This window comes from Acinonyx jubatus, chromosome B3, assembly GCF_027475565.1.
Source record: "Acinonyx jubatus isolate Ajub_Pintada_27869175 chromosome B3, VMU_Ajub_asm_v1.0, whole genome shotgun sequence".
Lineage (NCBI taxonomy): Eukaryota > Metazoa > Chordata > Mammalia > Carnivora > Felidae > Acinonyx > Acinonyx jubatus.
The window spans coordinates 31,289,623-31,308,811 of record NC_069386.1 but is presented as its reverse complement, the minus strand read 5'-3'; the positions used below and the strand labels follow the sequence as shown (position 1 = coordinate 31,308,811).

At 57.3% G+C, this 19,189-nt stretch overlaps 1 protein-coding gene across 7 annotated transcripts in view; it reads right to left on the bottom strand.

Annotated features, from left to right (window-relative positions):
* STRA6 (signaling receptor and transporter of retinol STRA6) overlaps nucleotides 1-19,189 on the bottom strand; it is a 30,077-nt gene that overhangs the window by 6,631 nt on the left and 4,257 nt on the right. Inside the window, exons 1-14 of one of the 7 annotated variants that reach the window (XM_053223733.1) lie at nucleotides 15,754-15,792; nucleotides 13,566-13,749; nucleotides 10,249-12,993; nucleotides 10,031-10,097; nucleotides 9,631-9,716; nucleotides 8,298-8,437; nucleotides 7,639-7,662; nucleotides 7,272-7,438; nucleotides 6,155-6,298; nucleotides 5,822-5,944; nucleotides 3,594-3,661; nucleotides 3,337-3,413; nucleotides 3,004-3,065; nucleotides 1,905-2,067 (exon numbers count right to left, since the gene is read on the bottom strand). In XM_053223733.1, coding sequence (XP_053079708.1) covers nucleotides 1,905-2,067; nucleotides 3,004-3,065; nucleotides 3,337-3,413; nucleotides 3,594-3,661; nucleotides 5,822-5,944; nucleotides 6,155-6,298; nucleotides 7,272-7,438; nucleotides 7,639-7,662; nucleotides 8,298-8,437; nucleotides 9,631-9,716; nucleotides 10,031-10,097; nucleotides 10,249-10,412 — 1,285 coding nt within the window. In that variant the 5' untranslated portion in view covers nucleotides 10,413-12,993; nucleotides 13,566-13,749; nucleotides 15,754-15,792. Of the gene's footprint in view, nucleotides 1-1,904; nucleotides 2,068-3,003; nucleotides 3,066-3,336; nucleotides 3,414-3,593; nucleotides 3,662-5,821; nucleotides 5,945-6,154; nucleotides 6,299-7,271; nucleotides 7,439-7,638; nucleotides 7,663-8,297; nucleotides 8,438-9,630; nucleotides 9,717-10,030; nucleotides 10,098-10,228; nucleotides 12,994-13,565; nucleotides 13,750-14,720; nucleotides 14,815-15,753; nucleotides 15,793-19,189 lie in introns of those variants that run through there. The other 6 variants (XM_053223736.1, XM_053223735.1, XM_015077299.3 and 3 more) reach the window with 6 other exon arrangements.

The following is a 19,189-nucleotide window of genomic DNA, read 5'->3' as shown; positions in this document are numbered from 1 at the left end:
ACGCGGGGGCGGGCGGAGGGGGCAGCCCCCTTGGCCCCAGGCCTGGCCTTTGATCTTTGTCCATCTACCTCCGCTCCTTTCTCCCTCAGTTGGTTCCAAACCTGGGTCTCTCCAAATCCTGGTACCCACAAAATCCTCCTGCTCTCTGCTTCCTCCCCCCAGATAGATCGGTCTTCCCCCCGCTGGGTTGAGGGCCTCAGCGGCAAGGCTGCCTCTGTAGCTTTAACACCTGTTTTGCAGTGGGGAAAGTCAAGTCCAGAGAAGTGAAGTGGCTTGCCCAGGGTCACACAGCTTTTAAGTGAAGGAGCAGGAGTTCCATCTGAGCTGTCTGATCTAGTCCATGTGACTCAGAGGCAGGGCCCTCTGTGAGCGATGCTAGGCTTATGGTCCAGGTGCCCAGTGGGCAGCCGGAAAATAGGGTCTTGGGGTTCAGCAGACATTAGCTCCTCAAGCTAAGCACAGACCAAAGGGCCCCTGAGCCCGGATATAATCTCAGTCCCATCCCTGGCTTACTGAGTGGCTTTGGACATAGCTCTGGACCCTCCTGGACCTCGGTTTTCCTCATCTGCGGACTAGGAGAGCAAACACTGCTCTGTTTGGCCCCTGAATCCAACAAGATCCAAAGTGGAAGCATTTAGGCTTGGAAGCTGCAGCAGGTGATTGTAAATGCCAGTGTGGTGAGTAGAAAAAGTCCACTATCCTGGACATGTCGCCTCCTGCCTCTGAGCCTCCATTTCCTGTTCCTGCGGATTGATGAGGCTGAGCTAACAGGGCTGCTGTGACCTTGGATGTGGGCCGATGTGGGCCACGTCTGCTCCTGCCTGTGGCCCAGCTGGCAGCCAACTTAGAAAACCTCCCTGGAGGTGTCATTTTCAGCCCACCTAGAACTTGTCACCTGTCCAACTTGTAGGGCCACATGTCCAGGGTAGCCTCTCAAATGGGAGCAGAGACACTCAGGAAGGCGGTGGGAGTGGTGGTCAGGGAAGGAAGTGGTGACTGCACACATCTCTGCCCACCCCCACTTCCTGACCCCTTCCGTGCTCGGCATGCCTGGTCTGCGGGGAGAGGATGATGTTAACAGTCAGGAACAGCTGCTGAGCAGTCACACCTCCACCTGCAAGGCTGGCAGCCTAAGTTCCGACCATCCCATGTTCCTCCTCGGAAGCCAGGGCGCTCGTACCAGCCCAGGACCCCCAAGTCAGCAGAGGGTGCAGGCCCAGGACTCCTGACCACCAGGCCTTGGCTCAAGGTGGTGGAGACTGTATTACTCTCTTAGCTCCACTCTGCCTGGCTGTGCGACCCCAAGTGAATCCTTTCCCATGCGTCAAGGGGGGACACTTCTCAGTCTCCTCCGCAGGGCTATTGGGAGGGCCTGGGATGACAAGACTAAGGGCTAAAGGAGGCATCAGACCCCAGAAGGGGAGGCTGGTATGGTTCCCCGGCCTACAGGCTCATTGTCAAGGGAGGGAAGGAGAAAGGAGATGGCCCAGGAGGATAGGGATTGAGGAAGAGAAAGCATCATCCTGCCCAACCCCACCGGCCCAGTGTCCCACGTCACTGCCTCCTTTCCTCCTTCCCTACCCTCAGCAAGGCTCAACGGGCTGTCCCTTCAGCCCACACATCCAAGGCCTTGCCCATCTCCATGCCCAGAGAGCTGCACCCTGGAGCCGGGGTGGGAGACACCACACAAGCTGACAAGGGGCTTGAGATGACTCCTTCAGGTCTCAGAGACTTGGAACTGGACGCTGCAACCAGCCCAGTTTGGAGGGGAGGCAGTTGAGACCCACACAGAGGAAGAGACATACCCACAAGCACCCCGCATGTCCCTGGCAAGCTGGGACTGAGCTTGGGTGTCCGGCTCAGGTCCCCCGAACGGGCCCTCAGGGATTCCGGGGAGGCCTCACCTTCCAGAGCCCACAGCTGATGCTTCACCAGCCCCACCACTTCCTGCCTGTCCTCTGAGAGCACGATCCCAAAGCCGGCCAGTAGGTAGGAGGCGTCCGTGGTGATCCCCGCCCTCACCTTCTGGATGGTGGGTACCACGCCCACCAGCAGCAGCAGGGCCACCTGGAAGAGCCCCAGAATGAAGGTGCCAGGACCTGGCCGTGCTCACACCAGGCGGCCATCCCAGAAGCGTTTTCTGAGCCAGCAGGGAGACTTCGGGGGAGAAACTGCCGCGGCACACGGCTGCATCCACAGGGCCAGCACCCGCCAGAATTCTTGTCTGCCCCAAGAGCGGCGACCTCCTGCCCCTACCCCGCACGCCGCGAGCAGATCTGACTTTGGCCTAACAGGCGGTAGCCGTGCTTCCAAGCGGCACAGCTGTGCCCATCTGTCTCTCGGACAACTGTCTAAACCTCAGAACATGAAATTTCCAATTTCCCATGTTGGCAAAAGCCGCGTCTCACACGGATGAGCCCAGGCTCACCGGGGTTCACATTTTGGCTACCCTGAGGTGTTAGCAATAGGAACTTGGCCAAGTCAATCCACCTCTCTGAGCCTCAATTTCCCCCATCTGTCAAATGGAGAAAAAAATCCTGCCTATCTCTCAGGATTTGGGCTTTTTGGTTTTCTGGGGGTGTGCTTGGGGGGGAGGGGAGTATTTCTTAAACACATAGTCCTTCCTAACTGCCCAAATCTGCCTAAAACTTCCCAAATGCTCAAAGAGGAAAGTAATTCTATTTCCTCTATTTTACAGCTGAGCTAATGGGTGCAGAGATGTTGAATAACTTGCCCAAGGTCACACAGGAGGCAAATGATGGAGTCAGGGTTTAAATCCATGTTTGTACGACTCCAGAACTCATGCTCTGACTCTATCTGAGCCCAGTAGGAGTTGACACCCCCTCTCTTCTGGGTCAGCCAGCATTCCCAAGATGTCCAGAAACAGCTAGACAGGATTGTAGTTTGGGCTTTGGGGGAGCCGAGCTGGGCCTGTGCCATCCCAGGCTTGGGGGTTGGGAGCAGGGGTCCAGAGGCAAATGGCACTGCGGGGACAGGACATACCTGGTAGATGGCTGTCCCCGTCAAGGTCGCTGAAAGCACCAGCTTCAGAGGGAGTCGGAATCCTGCAGTCGCCAAAAGGAGGGATGTGGGAAGCCCAGCACCACTCAGGCCTGGGAGCCCCCACCCCTCCCAAAGAGCCCAGAAAAAGGGCCAGGGCTTACAGGACCCTAGACCACCAAAGCCAGGCCAGGGGCTTTCCCCTTGTCCCCAGCTGGGGCTGTTCCTCCTGACGGGGGTTCTGGGGGACGGGAGCTGGCCTCCCACTGTAGCTGTTTCGTGCAAGGAATGGGTGAGGTCACCTGCCACTCTTGACCTCAGCTCCCCACTCCATACCTCGCTGTGGAGTGTAGATGTAGTTTCCGTAGCAGATCCAGACCCGGGACAGGAAGCCGTGCTTGGAGGTGTGGGAGCTGCGGAAAGACCAAGGCAGCCAGGTGCCCTCAGGTGAAACCCCTGCCCTGAGCCCCAGCCCCAGAGTTTGGCTTATTCCTCACTCTGCCCCACCATGCTGCCCAGGGACAGCCTCCCCCCCAAACTAGCCTGCCTACCAGCTCTGCCCACTGGCCCACAGGCAATGCCTAGGACCTCACCTACTTTCCAGCTTCTTTCGGCAAAGGAGGGTCCTCAGATATTCCTCAGAGTAACTGCTCTGCAGCCCCTGTGGAGACAGACAAATGGACGAGCAGATGAGACCTGGAGATGGCCTGGAGCCATCCCTGGGTCCCTGGCTCAGGGAACCACAGTGGGCTCCACGAAAGCTTCTTGCCTGTAGTAGGGTGCAGAGGACTGACCTGGGGGGGCGAGGTCCGTGCCCCCTTAAGTTGCCCTTTCTCCTCCACAAATATGAGACTATCAGTCTCCTAAAAATACTCAGTGTGAGCAGTTCTTCTTGAGGTCTGTCTCCAGCTCTCTCCTGCTTTAGCCATTGCTCACTGCTTTCCTCCTGGCCCACAGGCCTCTGCTGGCTGAGACTGGGGCAGAAGGGAACCTATGTCCCACGGGCACATCTCTGACCAGGACACAGGAGGGGGCCATTCCAGGTCACATCCCCCTAGGCCTCTCCTCCGACTCCAGGGAGATCACAAGGGTCACGGGATTTGTCTAAGCTCCATCCCAGGTCTTAAACGGCCTGCCAAGTGGCAGAGGCCCACGGTAAGATGGGGTTAGCCCCTGCCCCTGATCATGAGACTGCAAGCCTGTCACAGGTTGCCATGGCAACCCTGAAACCCAGGGGAAGCGTGGGTCAGCTGGAAGCTTGACTGGGTCCTTTGAGGCTTAAACCTCCCTGACCCAGGGCCAAAGAGAATTTTACTTCTCCCAGGACTTCTCAAGAGGAAGGGCATGCATGGAGGGAGAGGTGAGGCAGAGAAGATCCCTGGAGGGGGAAGGAAAGGGACTAGGCAGGGTAGAGACGTGCCCAGTGTTACCACGTAAGAGCCAAACCCAGAGTTGGGTGGGCCCACGGAGGACCCAGGGCGGCCACTAGAGAACCTGAGCCCACCCGGCCTCTCCCACCTCACTCCCCTTCTGTCCTTGGGGACCTTGGCTCCCTGTCTAGCTTCAGTCCCAGCCCCTCTCCAGAGCTCCAGGCCCGTGGGCCAGCTGCCTGCCACACCCCCTTGACCGCGCCCCATCCCCTGCACATGCGCGCACACCCACGGTCCGTATAGCAGCCACCTCCCTACTGTCTCTCCCATGTGCCGCCTCAAGCCTGGCCTTCACCTTCCCCAACTGAAGGGTTAACCAAGCCCTTTCGGCATCTGAGTCCCCAACCTTTCCTGAGTCTGTCCCCCTCCCCCTGAGGGCCTCTGTGGGATGGTTTTCTTCCTCTCCTCCCCCACCAGGAAGAGTCCTTGACCCCCCAGTTCCAAGCTAGCCCATGGCTGGGGGATGGGCCCGGTGCTTCTCACATTGCCCTGTGAATCTTTGTTGCTGCCTGAATCCCCCCAGGGCACTGGGAACTCCTGGAGGTCAGACACAAGTCAGTGGCTCTGAGTCTGGGGTACCTCCCCTGGGGCCTGACACTTGGTAGGTGCTTAGAAAGCTTCCTAATAAGATTGCCTTGTTTTGTAAGAATTCTCTCTCGTTATGATGTACCCACCCATCGATCTAAAAACTTCACAAATATGTGTTGAGTATCTATCGTGTGCTGAGACCTGGCCAGTGCTACAAATTGTGTGTGAACGAAACACACAAGCCGTCTCTGCCCCTTTACTCCTCTTTTCCTACACCTGCACACCTTCTCCTTATTCTCTCCCTACTCCAAATCCTTCCTATCCTTCAGGGCCTCTACTGAAGCCTACCTCCTCCAGGAGGCTCCTCACCGCCCCCCCCACAACCCCACCCCGGCCTCAGTTCTTCCAGCCCACCCCTTCATCTGCCTTTATCCAACCATATCCAACCTAGAACTGATTCATGAAGCGACTCTGCCCTGGGTGTTTCCTGAATCATGTCGGCATCTGCAGGGCTCCTAGTGGGCACACGGCTCCTGGCCTGTCTCATTTCTCCACCTGGAGCCTCTGTGTCTCAGAAGCAGAGCTCTGACTTCTGCCTTCTGGTCCACTTCCCTTTGTTGGGTCCCCATTGTGCGTCCGGCGGGGTGCCCCAGGTATCCTGGGTGCCAGCTGAAGGCCTGGCCTAACCTTTGCCCTGGGAGGGGGGACTACCCAGTCACTTGGTGACTCAACAAATATTTTCTGAGCACCTGCTATGTGCTATGCCCTACACGAAGCGCGATTGCCCACAGGGCACCAACAGACATACAGGAGCTCAGGGTGTCGGGCGTGACCAGAAGCCCAGCCCAGCCAAGCCCCTTTACCTCAGAGCCCGCTCCTGTCCTGTGGCTGAAGCTTCTCACCAGCTGCACCGGGTACCAAATGCTCAGGAATCCGAGGCCCAGAAGCAGAGGCAGGGAAGCCAGCAGGGAGTAGTACTTGTAGATCTAGGCAGACAGACAGACAGATTCCCAGACACATTAACCTCCTGCCTGCCTCCCCCAACAGAAGGCCAGGATCAATTTCCCTTGCCATTTCACTCCCACCTGCCATGAGGGTGGCCTGAGGCCTCTGGGTCTCTCATGCCCACCCCCTACCTGGGCCACTCAGCACCAACACTCTCGCTTCCCCTTGTGAGGCCCTGTGGAGATGCTCACCCTCCCCTGGGTTCCCGGACTCCCACAGCCCTGGGAGGAGCCAAGAGAAGAAGCTATGTAATCCCCTCCTCCTTGCAATGGGGTCTGAAACCGGGGACACCCGCTTTCTATGTTCCTTCGTTCCTGGGCTTTGGGCACAGGCCCCTGAAAATTAAAAGAGGGCCTAATTTTGTCTGTGTACAATTGCGACCTGGGCATCGGGGAAGTACATGCCCTACCTCCCGGCACCAAGAGCTTCCCAGGGTTGGGCTCCTTCTGTATTCACTCACTTATTTGTTAGTTCAATACGTTTTTACCGGGAGCTCAGTAGGTGCCAGGCTCTGAGTGGTGAAAAAGACCAGTCAAGTCCCAGCTCTCAAAGAAAGCAACCAATCTGCATCTCTGCCCTGAAGGATTGGTGTTATCAACTCCGTTTACAGGGGGGAACCTGAGCCTCAGAATGGTGATGTGGTTTCCTCAAAACACTTAGCATCACCTGGCATCATTTTGTATATTTACTTATTGTGTCTTCCCTTCCGGAATGACAACTGTTGGGATGCCAGGGACTTCATCTGTCCTGTTCACAGCTGTGTTCCAGTGCTTGGAAACATCCCTGGCACGGAGTATGTTTCAAATATGTTTGTGGAAGGAAAGGAGGGAGGAGGGAGAGAAGAAGCTGGGTTCAAGCTCAGGTTGTCTGGCTCCACCCTTGGGGCTCTAGATGGGGCAGCGTCACACCCCCAGCCAGCAGCCAGTGAACCAGGTTCTGAGGTTCTAGAATTCTCTTTTTACCCTCCAAGACCATCCCCCTACTCGGGGCTTGTCTTCCTCCATCACTCCTCGCCCCCACTCCAGCCTGACCAAAGGAAGGCTGGGGAGTCAATAATGGAGGGATTTCAGGCTCTCCCTTTCCCCTCTCTGTCCCCTCCTAGACGGTGCTGAGGACAGGCCCAGCCTCGTCCCCTGTTCTTCCCACAGATGGCCCAGTGTGGAAGGGCCTGTGTTTACAGGAGTGGAGTTCTGTGCACAGTGGAAGGCAGCAGAGAAGCCCAGCACATAGATAAGAGGAGAGGAGCCATGCTGGTTCATGCAGCCCTCCATGCCCCTCTGCCTCAGGCTGCTGTGAGTCCGCGGTTACCTTGGGTGCCTGGGGGCACTCTACCCTCTGCCACACCTGGACCCCGAAGTGAGCCCAGGACAGTGTGCTGCCCAGCAGGTGTGCGGCTCCGTGCCTGACCGTGGCACAGGCGGCCAGAGGGTAGTAGAGGGCAGGGTAATAGAGCAGGGCGAGTATCTTCCAGGGCCCTGGAAGGCAAGAGGGGCAGAGGGAGACACGTGCTGGAAAGGCAGATGTGGGGCCTAGGTCCAGCCCCCCCCACGCCCCCCCGGCCAGGCCGCTCTCCTGCCTCCGCCTTCTGAGCCTCTCAGCTGGCTCAGTGAGCCAGAGGCCCACATTCAAATTCACGTTCTGACTAGTACCGGCGTTGTGATCTCGGGCAAGTTACCTCTGGGAGCCTCACTTTCTCCATCTGTAAAATGGAAATGGTGGTAGTATATTAGCAAAGACATCATGAGAAGACACATGTACAGCGCTTAGCACAGGTGCCTGGTCAGCTGTCAATAAACTTAAAGTTGCTACTTTATTACCTTTCCCTTTCCCTTCCCGGACCCTCCTCAGGGTCCTCCGGTGTGAGATGGGGCTACTACCCACCCTTTGCAGGGTCATTGTGAGGACTGGTTGATCTGAAGAGATCAGGTTGAGGACAGTGGCCCCTCTTGCTGGCAGCTGCCCTTTGTACCCTCGCTTCCTTGAGCCCAGCTCTCAATTCTCCAGAACCCCTCCTGCTTTCTCCCCACTCTCCTCCGTTCTCAGAGGGCTGGGCTGCCTGGGGGATTCAGCCTGCGCTGTTCTGGGGGTGCAGTGTGCACAAGAACAGAAGAGGCGGACAGGGTGGTAGTGACCCAACAGCTGGGACCCACAAAGGGCAGGTTTCATGCACTGTGGGAGCAGCTGGGAGCCTAGCGGGTCAGCATCTTCCCGGCAGCAGCTTACGACGCGGATGGGGGCTACCTACTCGCTATAGAAGGGCCCTGCCCCATGCTCCGAATTCCCACCCGGTGCATCCCACCGATCTAGCCCCAGGGCCTCAGCTGCACTGGGTACCTCGGCTAGTGGGTGAGGCCAAAGTCAGGAAGGGCAGCGGGTCCTCGGCGGGGAACAGCAAACACAAGGAGCTGAGGAGGACCATGAAGACAGCGGCAGGCACCATCCAGGTCCTGTCCCCAGCCAAGAAATCCACAGGGCTGGCACAGAGACAGGGACAGGACAGGAGGGAGTCACTCAGGCCCTGTTCCCCCACCCCCCCATTCCCTTGTGCCACGTTCCATAAACCGGGGAGGTAGAGGTGGAAACTTTCCCGATGGAAACTGAGGCCCCATCACCCATTCATCCCACACGTGTTTGTGGGGTGCCTGCTGTGTACCAAGTTCTGGGCCTTGTGGCAAAGGGACTCCAGGACATCCCGCTGATACACATACACACAGTAGGAACAAGCCAGAGCACCGCTCCCTCCGCCCACCCTGGAAGTTCCGGGAAACAGCTGCCTCCACACAAATCAGTCTGTCTGGGCTGGCAAACCTTCAGAGAGCTCGGAGAGTCACAACATCCTTGTGCAATAGCCACCGCCCCGGCCTGGGTGTGGCCCGGGGCAGAGGGCAGACAGCGGGCACAGCCGTCCCAGGGCCAGGGCACTCTGGGTTCAGGGCAGGCCTCTCAGACCTTCCGCTTCTGTCATCCAGCTTCACCTCATGCCTCGAGAGCTCCGTCCTGATTCCTTCTTCCCTCCAAGCCCACAAGCTCTTTCCTGGGCCCACCAGTGACAGAAACCCCAGGCTAGTCCTCCCCAAAACCATCATGGCAGGACCCACCTGGGTGTGTGGTCTGGGCCTGGGAATGAGGCTGTCTACACTGGGGCTCCCATCACCACCTCCCCCAACACTTTGTTCTCTCCCGTATAAGCCTGCCCAGGCCCATCTCCTCAGGGCCATCCTTGTCCCAGGCTCCGGGGTCGCAGGACTAAAGGAGATAGGGGAAGAAAGTTCTAGCCACAGGGACTGGAGATCAGCCTCTCATGATCTGCCTTTAAACATCGGGGTCTGGTGATATCCTCAAGAGAAACGAACCCTCATGGGCATCCCCTGTCCAGACCATGGGCCGTCTGAGGAAATGTATCCTGGAGCCGGGCCCTGTTGGGTTTGTGTCTCCCTGGGCCTGGAACAGGAGCAGGTGGGCCTAAGCGGGTCCCCCCCCCCTTCCCTCTGGGGCTCCTGACTAAACTGAGAACCAGGTAGGTGTAGGGAGAGCCCCCAGGCTGAAAGGATGGGGACGTCACCGAGACCTGAGCTGACGTCTAGGTACCTAACAAACCACCACGCTCCCAGAGTGGCTCCTGTCAGCCGGGCCACCTGAGTGGGAGTGCCCAGGCCTTGGCACCAACCTGGGCAGTCCAGGCCTGCCGTGCCCGCAGCGGGGCCAGAGCTGGCGGCGCCTCACAAGCACAGCCAGCATCAGCAGCACAAGGATCTGAAAGGAGAGCACAGAGCAGGACGTGGGTGCCCAGACCTTTCCCTGAGGGGCTGAGTCTGAGGGCTTGGCCTCAATGCCCAGGACGCCCCCTCCCTCCTCTTCCCCCAGGGCACAAGCATGAGGCATACTGGGGACTGGCCAGAGAGAGGTGGCCAAAGTCTGAGAGGTTGGACTTGGCTGCATCTTGGTTGGGGTCCTCACCCCGGGAGAGCTCCCGGGGTCCCCCCTCACCAGCCTCAGCAGGGAACGCAAGAGCCCCTGCCCGGCCTGGCAGTCGGTTGCAAGCCAGTCCGGACTCAGGTTGGACTCACCGACAGCACAGCCAGGCAGGCGTGGAGGACGCCGGACAGCACGCTGGGGTGGCAGGAGGGCACTTCCCTGCAGAGCGAGGGAAGGCTGGGTCAGGGCCGTGTTAGGGACTCCCTTGGGTGTGCAGCCAGGTTCGGGGTCCCAGGCGGTCTACCTGGGGCTCCACCCACCACCCCCCTCAACCCTCCGGTCTCTCCTACACAAGCGTGCCCAGTTCCACCTTCTCAGGGTCACTCCAGGGTTTTCACGCCCCTCATGGTGTGCCAGCCCCGTGCCAAGCTCTGAGGTTACAGCGCTGAAGGAGACAGGGGGCTCCCAGGGGAAAACATGGGAGAAACAGAGTGGGCCAGCTGGACCTGGACCCCTCTTCTTTCTCACCCACATTCTTCCTATCCTTCAAGGCCCACTTCATTCCTCCTTCCTCCAGGAAGCCTCCCTGACTGCTCCAGCCCTGGTAGACCTCTCCTTCTCAGCACAGTGGTTGAATGTTATTGCCTGGGTCAAGCAATCAAGTGTTTGGCCCTATGATTTGGCCCTTTGATTTGAGTTTAAAAGATGGTTAGCACCTGCTGAGGCAAAGAAGGGGAAAAGTAGCTCCGTGTAGAGGAAGGAACATGAGGCAGTCGACCGTGTGGCCGGGGCCAGGCACTTTCAGTTTACAGTCTACAGGGGGGAGGGCAGGCCAGAAGCAGGTCGCAGCAGGCCTGAGAGGCACTAGGGAGCCACTGAGGGTGTTTGAACAGGGTGGTTGTTCTGGATTTGGGGAGATTTCTGTGATTCAATTTGAATCACAACAGCAGCAAGTAATACTTACAAAGAATTTGACTAAGTGCCAGATGCTGTCTGTTCCCTGTCTTAACTCAGGCATTACCTAAGAGGTGGGTGCTATCATTATCCCCCTTGTTCAGACAAGGAGACCAAAGCTCAGAGAGGCTAAGTATCTTGCCCAAATCACACAGTTAGGAAAGCAGCAGAGCAAGGATTCGAACTGAGGTCACCTGGCTCCAACGCCCACATCTGACCAGGCGGGAGAGGTAAGGAGCGTGAAAGGAAGTTTTAAGTTGAACCGTATGAAATGGTCATTTCCGTACATCAAAAGTCTTTGAGAATCGGCATTTTCAAGCAGTTGAGCACAAGCCGTGGCTGGGGAAGGGGGATGGCAGGGTGCGTCTCAGAGGTGTGTAGGAGGAAGAATGTACATGCCTGGAGACAGGATAGTAGAAGGAAGGGGAGTTTCCAGAATGACCGCTGAGTTCTAGGCCTTATTCCAAGATGAGAGGTGAGGACCAGAATCACATGTAGCCAAGGAAGCCCGGGCTCGGTCTCAGACACTCAGGTCAGACAGCAGTGGTGAGGACACTGAAGCAGAGGGGCAAGACCGCTGTTCCTAGACGTTAGGCTCTGAGCCTACAAAGGGCCCCACTCAGAGGGAAAGGCAAGCACATCTCTCTGGGTTGGGAGGGAAAGGCTGGCTGTCTGATGTGGGGGGGCCTGATACCCTCCCCCCACCGCCACAGCAGAAGGGCCTGGTGTTGGCCTCTTGCTGGGAGGCAGGCCAGGAGGGAAGCCTCCAATTCCCCCTTTGAAGTGAGGGGGCGGGGGAGGCGAGTGTCATCCTGGACGGCTGCCACAGGCATCTGTGTCCCCAGGCTCTGGCTGAGAAGGTCAGTATTGGTGAGGAGGGGATAACACATGGGCAGATGTCGGGCTGGGCACACGACCTGTTCAGAGGGGCTCCGGGGGGTAGGAAAGGGTCAGCTCGGCTTACTTGGAGCAGTCCTATGCCCACAGAAGACCCCAGATGACACAGCTCACCCCATCAGACTCACTGCCCACCCCCAAGCTTTTCTACCATAAGGGCCCCTGGCTAAGTGTGACCAGGAGACAGTCCAGCCAGCCACTGTCACCAGTGCCCACCAGCCTCAACCCCAGCCTGTTGGGGCACACTGACGTGCCAAGGGGGACTACCATCAGGAACTCCTCAAAGCTTTGTGCACCATCTCCCTGGGGTGTCTGACTCACTCAAGGAGAAGTGAGCCCAAGTTCATCTCCTTGGGATTCCCCTGAGCTTCCACCTTCGGGGGTGGGGTTTGGGGGACAAGCAACTAGACTTGGATTGGCCAAGTAAGTCGACTCAAGCAAACCTCCTCATTCTTCCCTGGGGCGGGAGGAGGGAGCTGCAAATCCCAGATGCCACGCACATGACAGGCAGTGCTCCCCATCACGCAGGCCCTGCTATGTACCCAACTTCATTCTGAGCCATATCTGAAGAGCCCGGCCCCAACCAATCCCCCCGGGGCCCTGAGGCTCCCAAGGACTCAGCTGCAGATTAAGGTCTTAACCCAAGTCAGGATCTGTGCCCTCATGGGTTCCTGGGCCCCTCCCCGTTCTGCTACTTCTCCCGCCCCCAAAATATGCAGCAGGGACGAGGGGAGCCCACAGACTGTCCAGATCAGCTCGGGAAGGGGGTGGGAAACCCCTTGCTGACCGCGGAACTGCTGACCAGGTGGCCAGCATCCTGAGTGCTCCAAACAACAGCAGCCTCCCCCAGGCCTGGGTGGGGCCCCTGTCCCTGCTGGGTGACCCAAGCCTGGCCCAGCCGCAGCCCCAGCCCCTGGGGAGGCACACAGGCATGTCTCCTTCTCCAGTTTCCACTGTTGATGGAGAGCAGATGTGTATACATCTGGCTCCGCACCCCACCCCCCCAGCCTCACCTTTCCAGTACTGTAAGCCCTCAGACAGAGGAGGGGGGGTGGGGGTTGGGGCCAGGGCCAGGAACAGGAAGGGGAGAACAGGGCTCTGGGGCCCACACAGGCGAGGAGTCCTCGGCGGCCTGTGGGGCCCAGGGAGCCCCGGCCCCTCTGCCGGGGTGCCCAGACTCAACAAAGATAGGGGCTGGCAAGTCCTCTGGCCGCACTTGACCGCGCTGTGGTTGCCCCCTGCCCCTGGTCTCGCCTGAGCACTCCTGCAAAAATGAAAGGACCCCCTCATCTTCATGGAGACTCAGAGCCAGCCAAAGGCAACAGGGTGGTATGTTTCCTCAAAGACTTTCTTTCCTCAGGTCTCCCCCTGCCCTCGCCTGCCCAGAGAACCTGACACTTGCGTACACCACGCCCCAGATGGTCACCACAGGAACCAGTAACCCCTTGAAGGCAGGCCCAACTTCCCTCAACCACTCACCCAGCACGCACTCTCCAACCCAGCTGGAGTCACCCAGGGAGCCGCCCCAGACTGGCAGGATCTGAATTTGCAGGGATGGGGCCCAGGAGGTTGTATTTTTAACAAACCACACAGGTGCTTTGTAAGTGACAGTCCAGCCCAGGTCCCCCTCAAGTACCAACATCAGGGCAAGGGCTGTTATTCCCACGTAACAAGGGTCTGAAGCCCAGAGAGGCTGTAACTTGCCAAGGGTCACACAGCAAATGAGCGACATGGTTCATCTTAGCAGTCCTGGCCCAGGGGCTTCCCCATCCCCCCACCGGTGACCTCGGCCACACCCCACTCTCCTGGGGGACAGAGCCAGGGCTTCCAACTTACCCCTCTGGCTGGAGCTCCTGGCCACCCTGGGGCTCGTCGATGTACCAGTTGCCATAGGAGTAGTCATCCGTGGCTTGAGAAGAGGTCTGGTTCCCCACTGCCTGGGACGACATTCTCTGGCCTTTCTCCTTGCCCCCGCCCCCAGACAAGTCAGGGAAAAAGCCACCACCGATATGAAAAGAGGCTTAGGAGGGGGGGAAAAAAAAGGAAGAAAGAAAGAAACCCGAACAAAAAACGTTTCTCTTTAATCCTAAAGGTTAGTTTCTTGCTTTTAGCTCTCTGGAAAAGTCTGTCTGGGAGAGAGGGCCAGGGCAGGCTGGCACGGGAAAAGGGGAAGGGCTTTTTGCGTCCCTTCCCGCCCCGTCTTGCCCGTTCCTGCTGGAGATAGTTATCCCCTTGGGAAGAATGCACCCCTCAGGGTCCTTAGGTTCTTGCTGGAGCACCTGTCGGTCTGACCCCCAGCCTTTGTGCAAAGGACCATTTTCAAAGGAAGTTTGTCCAATCCAAGCTGCCCACGGAGACCCCCCCCCTTCCTTCCCCCTCCCCAAAGCCACCCAGACTGACCCACAGACACACACTCAAGGAAGGGCAGGGAGGAAGGAGCTGCAGAGATGAAAGGGTGGGCGGGCAGCAGGCAGGCCTAAACAGCCTGGAACCTCCCAGCTGAGCTCCAGGTCCTTTCTGCCCTCAGGGGTTGAACCCAATCCCCCTCTTTGTTCGGGCTCCCTCGAGATACCACCCCACCCCACCCCCCCTGCCCAGCCTTAGCTTGCCCGTCTCTGGCTCCCTTGGCCCTCCTGATGGGATCCCATCATGGTCCTGACAAAGTCCCCTCCCGGGGCAGGAGGCCCCAGCTCCACCCTGCAGGGATGCGGCCAGGAGGGTCGGGCGGGCACCTGGCTACACACACATACCTGCCCCCAGCACCTGCCCCGAAGTGCCCACACCTTTGCCCACTGTAACTGCAGCGCGCCAGTTACACACAAGTCCAGCGTCCTGCAACTCAAGGAGACAGCTGGAGCTGGGCTAGGGGCGGAGGCGGGGAGGGGGAGTCTAGCCATTCCTTCTCCTGGTGTTCCATGAAGGAGGCAATATGTGTCTCACTGGTAAACCCTTCTAGTTTCTCCAACTTGATTTCACAAGGAGATAACTCACCCCCACAAGGCGGAGATTAGTCCTTTAAACACAAACCAGACCCACGAGTATGCGAGAAGGGTCCCTCCGGTCTCCTGCTCCTCCCAGGCTGTGGGGTGAGGGTAAGGGAGGCAGGGCCTGGCAGAGGCTGGGGCTTCCTCTGCATCCTCCCTCTCCTGAGAGGCTGCACCCCTGGCCAGCTCCCCTCCCCCTCCTGGCCCCAGCTCAGAAGGGAGACAAGATGTAGATAAAGACAGAGAACAGTTCTCAGGCCCCTGTCCCAGGGTGGGGGTCAGGCCCTCTGAACCTTTGAAGGTCCCTGTTTTTCCAATCCCCCAGAGGGGCCCTGGGACATGGCCCTCCCCAGCTAAGGTATTCATTCAACAGGATTTTTTTTTTTAAAGGCATTCATCCATTTATTCTTTTTATTTTTTGTAAGTTTATTTATTTTGAGACGGGGAGCAGGAAGGGGCGGCCGGGGGGGGGGGTGGGGGGGCGGGCAGAGACAGACTGAATCCCAAGCAGGCTCTGCACTGTCATCACAGAGCCCGATGCAGGGCTCAAACTCACGAACCTTGTGATTATGGCCTGAACCAAAATCAAGAGTTGGACGCTTAACCAACTGAACCACCCGGGTGCCCCCCATCCATTTACTCTTTTTTTTTTTTAATTTTTTTTAACATTTTTATTTTGTTATTGAGAGACAGAGAGAGAGACAGAACATGAGCAGGGGAGGGGCAGAGAGAGAGGGAGACGCAGAATCTGAAACAGCTCCAGGCTCTGAGCTTCCAGCACAGAGCCCAACGCGGGGCTCGAACTCACAAACCGAGAGATCGTGACCTGAGCCAAAGTCGATCGCTTAACCAACTGAGCCACTCAGGCACCCCTCATTTATTCTTTTAACATAAATTCATTGAACAATGACTAAGTGGAGGCACTATTCTGGGCCCTGGGATGTGAGAGTTTACAGTGTGTGGGGGACAAGCGGGTAAATAACCTGGAGTCTGAGTCTTCCTGTCTACAAAGGGAAGGTACAGAAGGCTCTGATGCGTACCAGAGGAAACTGAATTTGGTCCAGAAAAGTGGAGGATTCCTGAAAAAAAAAAAAAACAAAAAACAAAAAAAAACCTTTCTGTGGAGATCTGAGGGCAAGGAAAAATCAGTGAGCGAAGGGTAGGGGTCTTGAGGGTGGGAGTGGGGGTAGAAGGAAGTGTGTTCCTGATAGAGTGAACAGCCCTGGGGGGAGGCTCAGAGGAGACAGAGCTTGAAATCCTAAAAGCTCCCCATGTAAATTTAATAGCCAGGCCCACAAGGCTTTTCAGGATTAGGGCCCGAGTTCTCTGTCAGCCTCGGTTGCTCCTCCTCCTTCCCAAATGGCCCCTCTTCCAGGAAGACGGCTCAGAACTCCCGCCCCACCCCACAGAGTTGTCAGTGTCAGCTGACGCAGAACAGAGTCGGCACTTTGTGTGATGCGATGAGGGAGCCCACACTTCCTGTCTGATCCCAGGAACCTGGGGTGAATCCAGCCTCCCAGGCCTGACTGTGACGTCCTAGGGGCAGAGCTCTGCCTCAGTTGCTTCTTGCTCCCTCATTCTGCTGATGCACAGTATGGGGCTCTCCGGTGACAATGCGTTTATAAACTGGGTTTGCAAAGCCATGGCTTGCTCTAGTGACCGTCACTCCCTCAGGGGCCTGTCCGGTGCGGGCCACTATTTCTCCAGCCAGGTTTCACAGAACTCTCTACTCCAACACCAGAGCCCCGCACTCCCTTCACTGCTGAGGAGTTTTGGACCCCCAGCTTAGAGATCAACTAAGTCCCATCTGATCTTAAATCCCCATCATGATACCTCCAACAATTGGAGTCCAGTCTGTGATGGGGAGCTCATTCCCTCTATGTTCATAACTGGACCATCTTGCCTGTCAGAGACTGTTTCCTTCCCTGGAGGAAGCCTCCCCAGTCTGGTTTGTTCATCCATTCATTTCGCCAACAAAGGTGGATTGCATGCTGATTATGCACCGGGGAAGGTTCTACAGACTGAGGATGTAGCAATGAGCGGGACAGGGAAGCCAACGTGTACCGGGGCAGTGGCGAGACGGCCGTGTCATGAGTGCTGAGAGGGAAAATAAACTGGGACAAGAGAAGAGACACAGACAGGAGTTGGCTGCGTGAGGCTGGATGGTCAGGAAAGCCCTGGTGAGGAGGTGACATTGGAGCAGAGACCTGGAGGAAGAGAGGGGTACCCAGCTGGGCACCTGGATGGAAAGACATCCAGGCTGCCTGAAGGAGTGTCTCTCAACCTCGGGGGGCTGCAGTCACGCTGGCAGGGAGGGGCCCTGCAGAGCCCAGGCCTGCTCCCTCCCCCACAGTACCTCTCCCCTAACCAAACCCTGCCCCCTCCCCAAAAGGGACTTCCAGTTAATGCCTTCCAGTGGTCTCTCCCCACCAGGGCTACTCCAGTGCCCATGGTATTACCTCCCTCCTCACCAGGGAGATGCAGAGGCTGTCTTCAGGGAAGCCCTAACCAGAGGTGAGGAAGTTGCGAGCTTTGTCCCTCTCCTTGGGTGTGGGCACAGCTGACAGAAGGCAGCCTGGTGCCCAGTACCTTGATCAGGGCCGTGCTGGAAACAGGCAGGAGCAGGCCCAGGAGGAAAGAACACAGTTTCTATATAGCAAAGAGAAATGCCCTGGTTGGGGAGGCAGCCTACCTGAGCCCTGGGGCTGGCTGTGTGATCCTGAGTGTTCTCTTGGCCTCTCTGGGTCTCAACCCTGCCTCTGCCCCAGGAGGGGTGGGGCTACCAGCCTGGAGATTCTTTGACTGTGGGCTCTCCTCTCCCCAAGGCCACTATTCACTGTTCTCAATGACTTCATGGCCCAAGAATGTGGAGCTAGCACACCAGGCACTGGCTGTAACAAGAAGGTCAAAGCCACAGAGGCTGTGACTATCCAAGTGTCCCCTGTTGTCTTCTAGCCACCCTCCTGGTCCCCAGCCTCTCCATTCACTCTGGTGGGGGTAGAGAAGGAGGCAGACCGGGTCGAAGATCCATGGTTACTGGGTGGCCACATGGCTCAGGCTGGGAGAGGGACCCCCACTCCTTGAGCCCAAAGTACCTCCTCAGCTTGGAGCTGGAAGAGCTTGTCACTTGCATCTGTAAAATGGGAGGGTTGGCTCCAAGATGTTAGGAAAGATGTCACCTGACCAGACTGCAAGCTTGCCAGGAAATGTAATGAGAAGAGAAGGATGGTAATGATGTGCTCCTGAAGAATTTCTCCAAAGTCCTGGTGGCAGAGTCCACAGCCTACCCACTGGAATTGGCTTTAAAAAAAAAATGTTTGTTTATTTATTTTTGAGAGAGAGAGCACAAGTGGGAGAGGGGCAGAGAGAGAAAGAGAGAGGGACAGAGTAGGCTCTGAGATGTCAGTGCAGAGCCCGATGCGGGGCTTGAATTCATGAACTGTGAGATCACGACGTGAGCCGAAGTCAGATGCTTGACCAACTGAGCCACTCAGGTGCCCCTAGAGTTGGCTTTATAGGGTGACTCATACCCAGAAGAGTCAGAGACTGGCACTTGCCATCAGGAGAGAAGGGGCTGGAGAGTGGAGGTACTTCAGAGACAGACTGCAGAAGCTCAGAGAAGAGAGGTAGGGAGGGGGAATAAGGCTATGTCTTGGGCAGTCTTGGAGGCTTCCTGGAGGAGGGGGCTTGGAGCAGGGTCCTGAGGTCAGACAGGGTCAGCAGTGAGAGTAAGAATGAGGTGTCTTAGTAGAGCTGAGAAGGGGAGTCTGGAAGGCAAGAAGACAGGGCAGGGGTCAGGGCCACCTAGCTGTGACCTGCATAAGCCCATGTGGGCACAATCAGATAAGGCTGATGCAAATACCTAAGGGGCAGCCCAGGCCAGAGCTCCCAGCTGGGCACAGATTGGGAGGTGGCTAAGCCCTGTTCACTGTAGGAGGGGGGTCACGAAAAGCTTCTGCGCTCTGGGAAGATAAGGGCCATCTGCTACCTGGGCCTGGCACAGGGCTGCCCTGCTCTGCCCCGAGGGCTGGAGCTGGCCCACGAAGGCCTTGGGACCTTGGGACGACAGGGCTTCCTTCCTCCCCATGTTTTTGTTCAAGTTGATTAAATCTCAGGAATGTTTGTATCCAGGAACAGAGGCGCACATGTGTGCCTTCAGCAGCCTGTGGCTATCAAAATCCTCAAAGGGCAAAGTGCTAGGCTTAGAGGGAGTTGACAGTGGGCCAGAGGGAATAAGGAGGGCCAGCAGCATCCCCCAAATCACAGAAATACCCCCAAGGAATCCCAGGTCCTCCAGAGCACGTCCAGAATCTCAGTAATATCCTCAGAATTCTAGTAACACCACAAGAACTCCTGGAACCACAGAATCACCCCCATGAACGCCCAGAACTTCAGTATCACACCGGATCCCAGAACCTTGGCCACAATCCAAGGACCCTTAGACACTGGCAAATCAAGCACAGGTTGATCAGAACC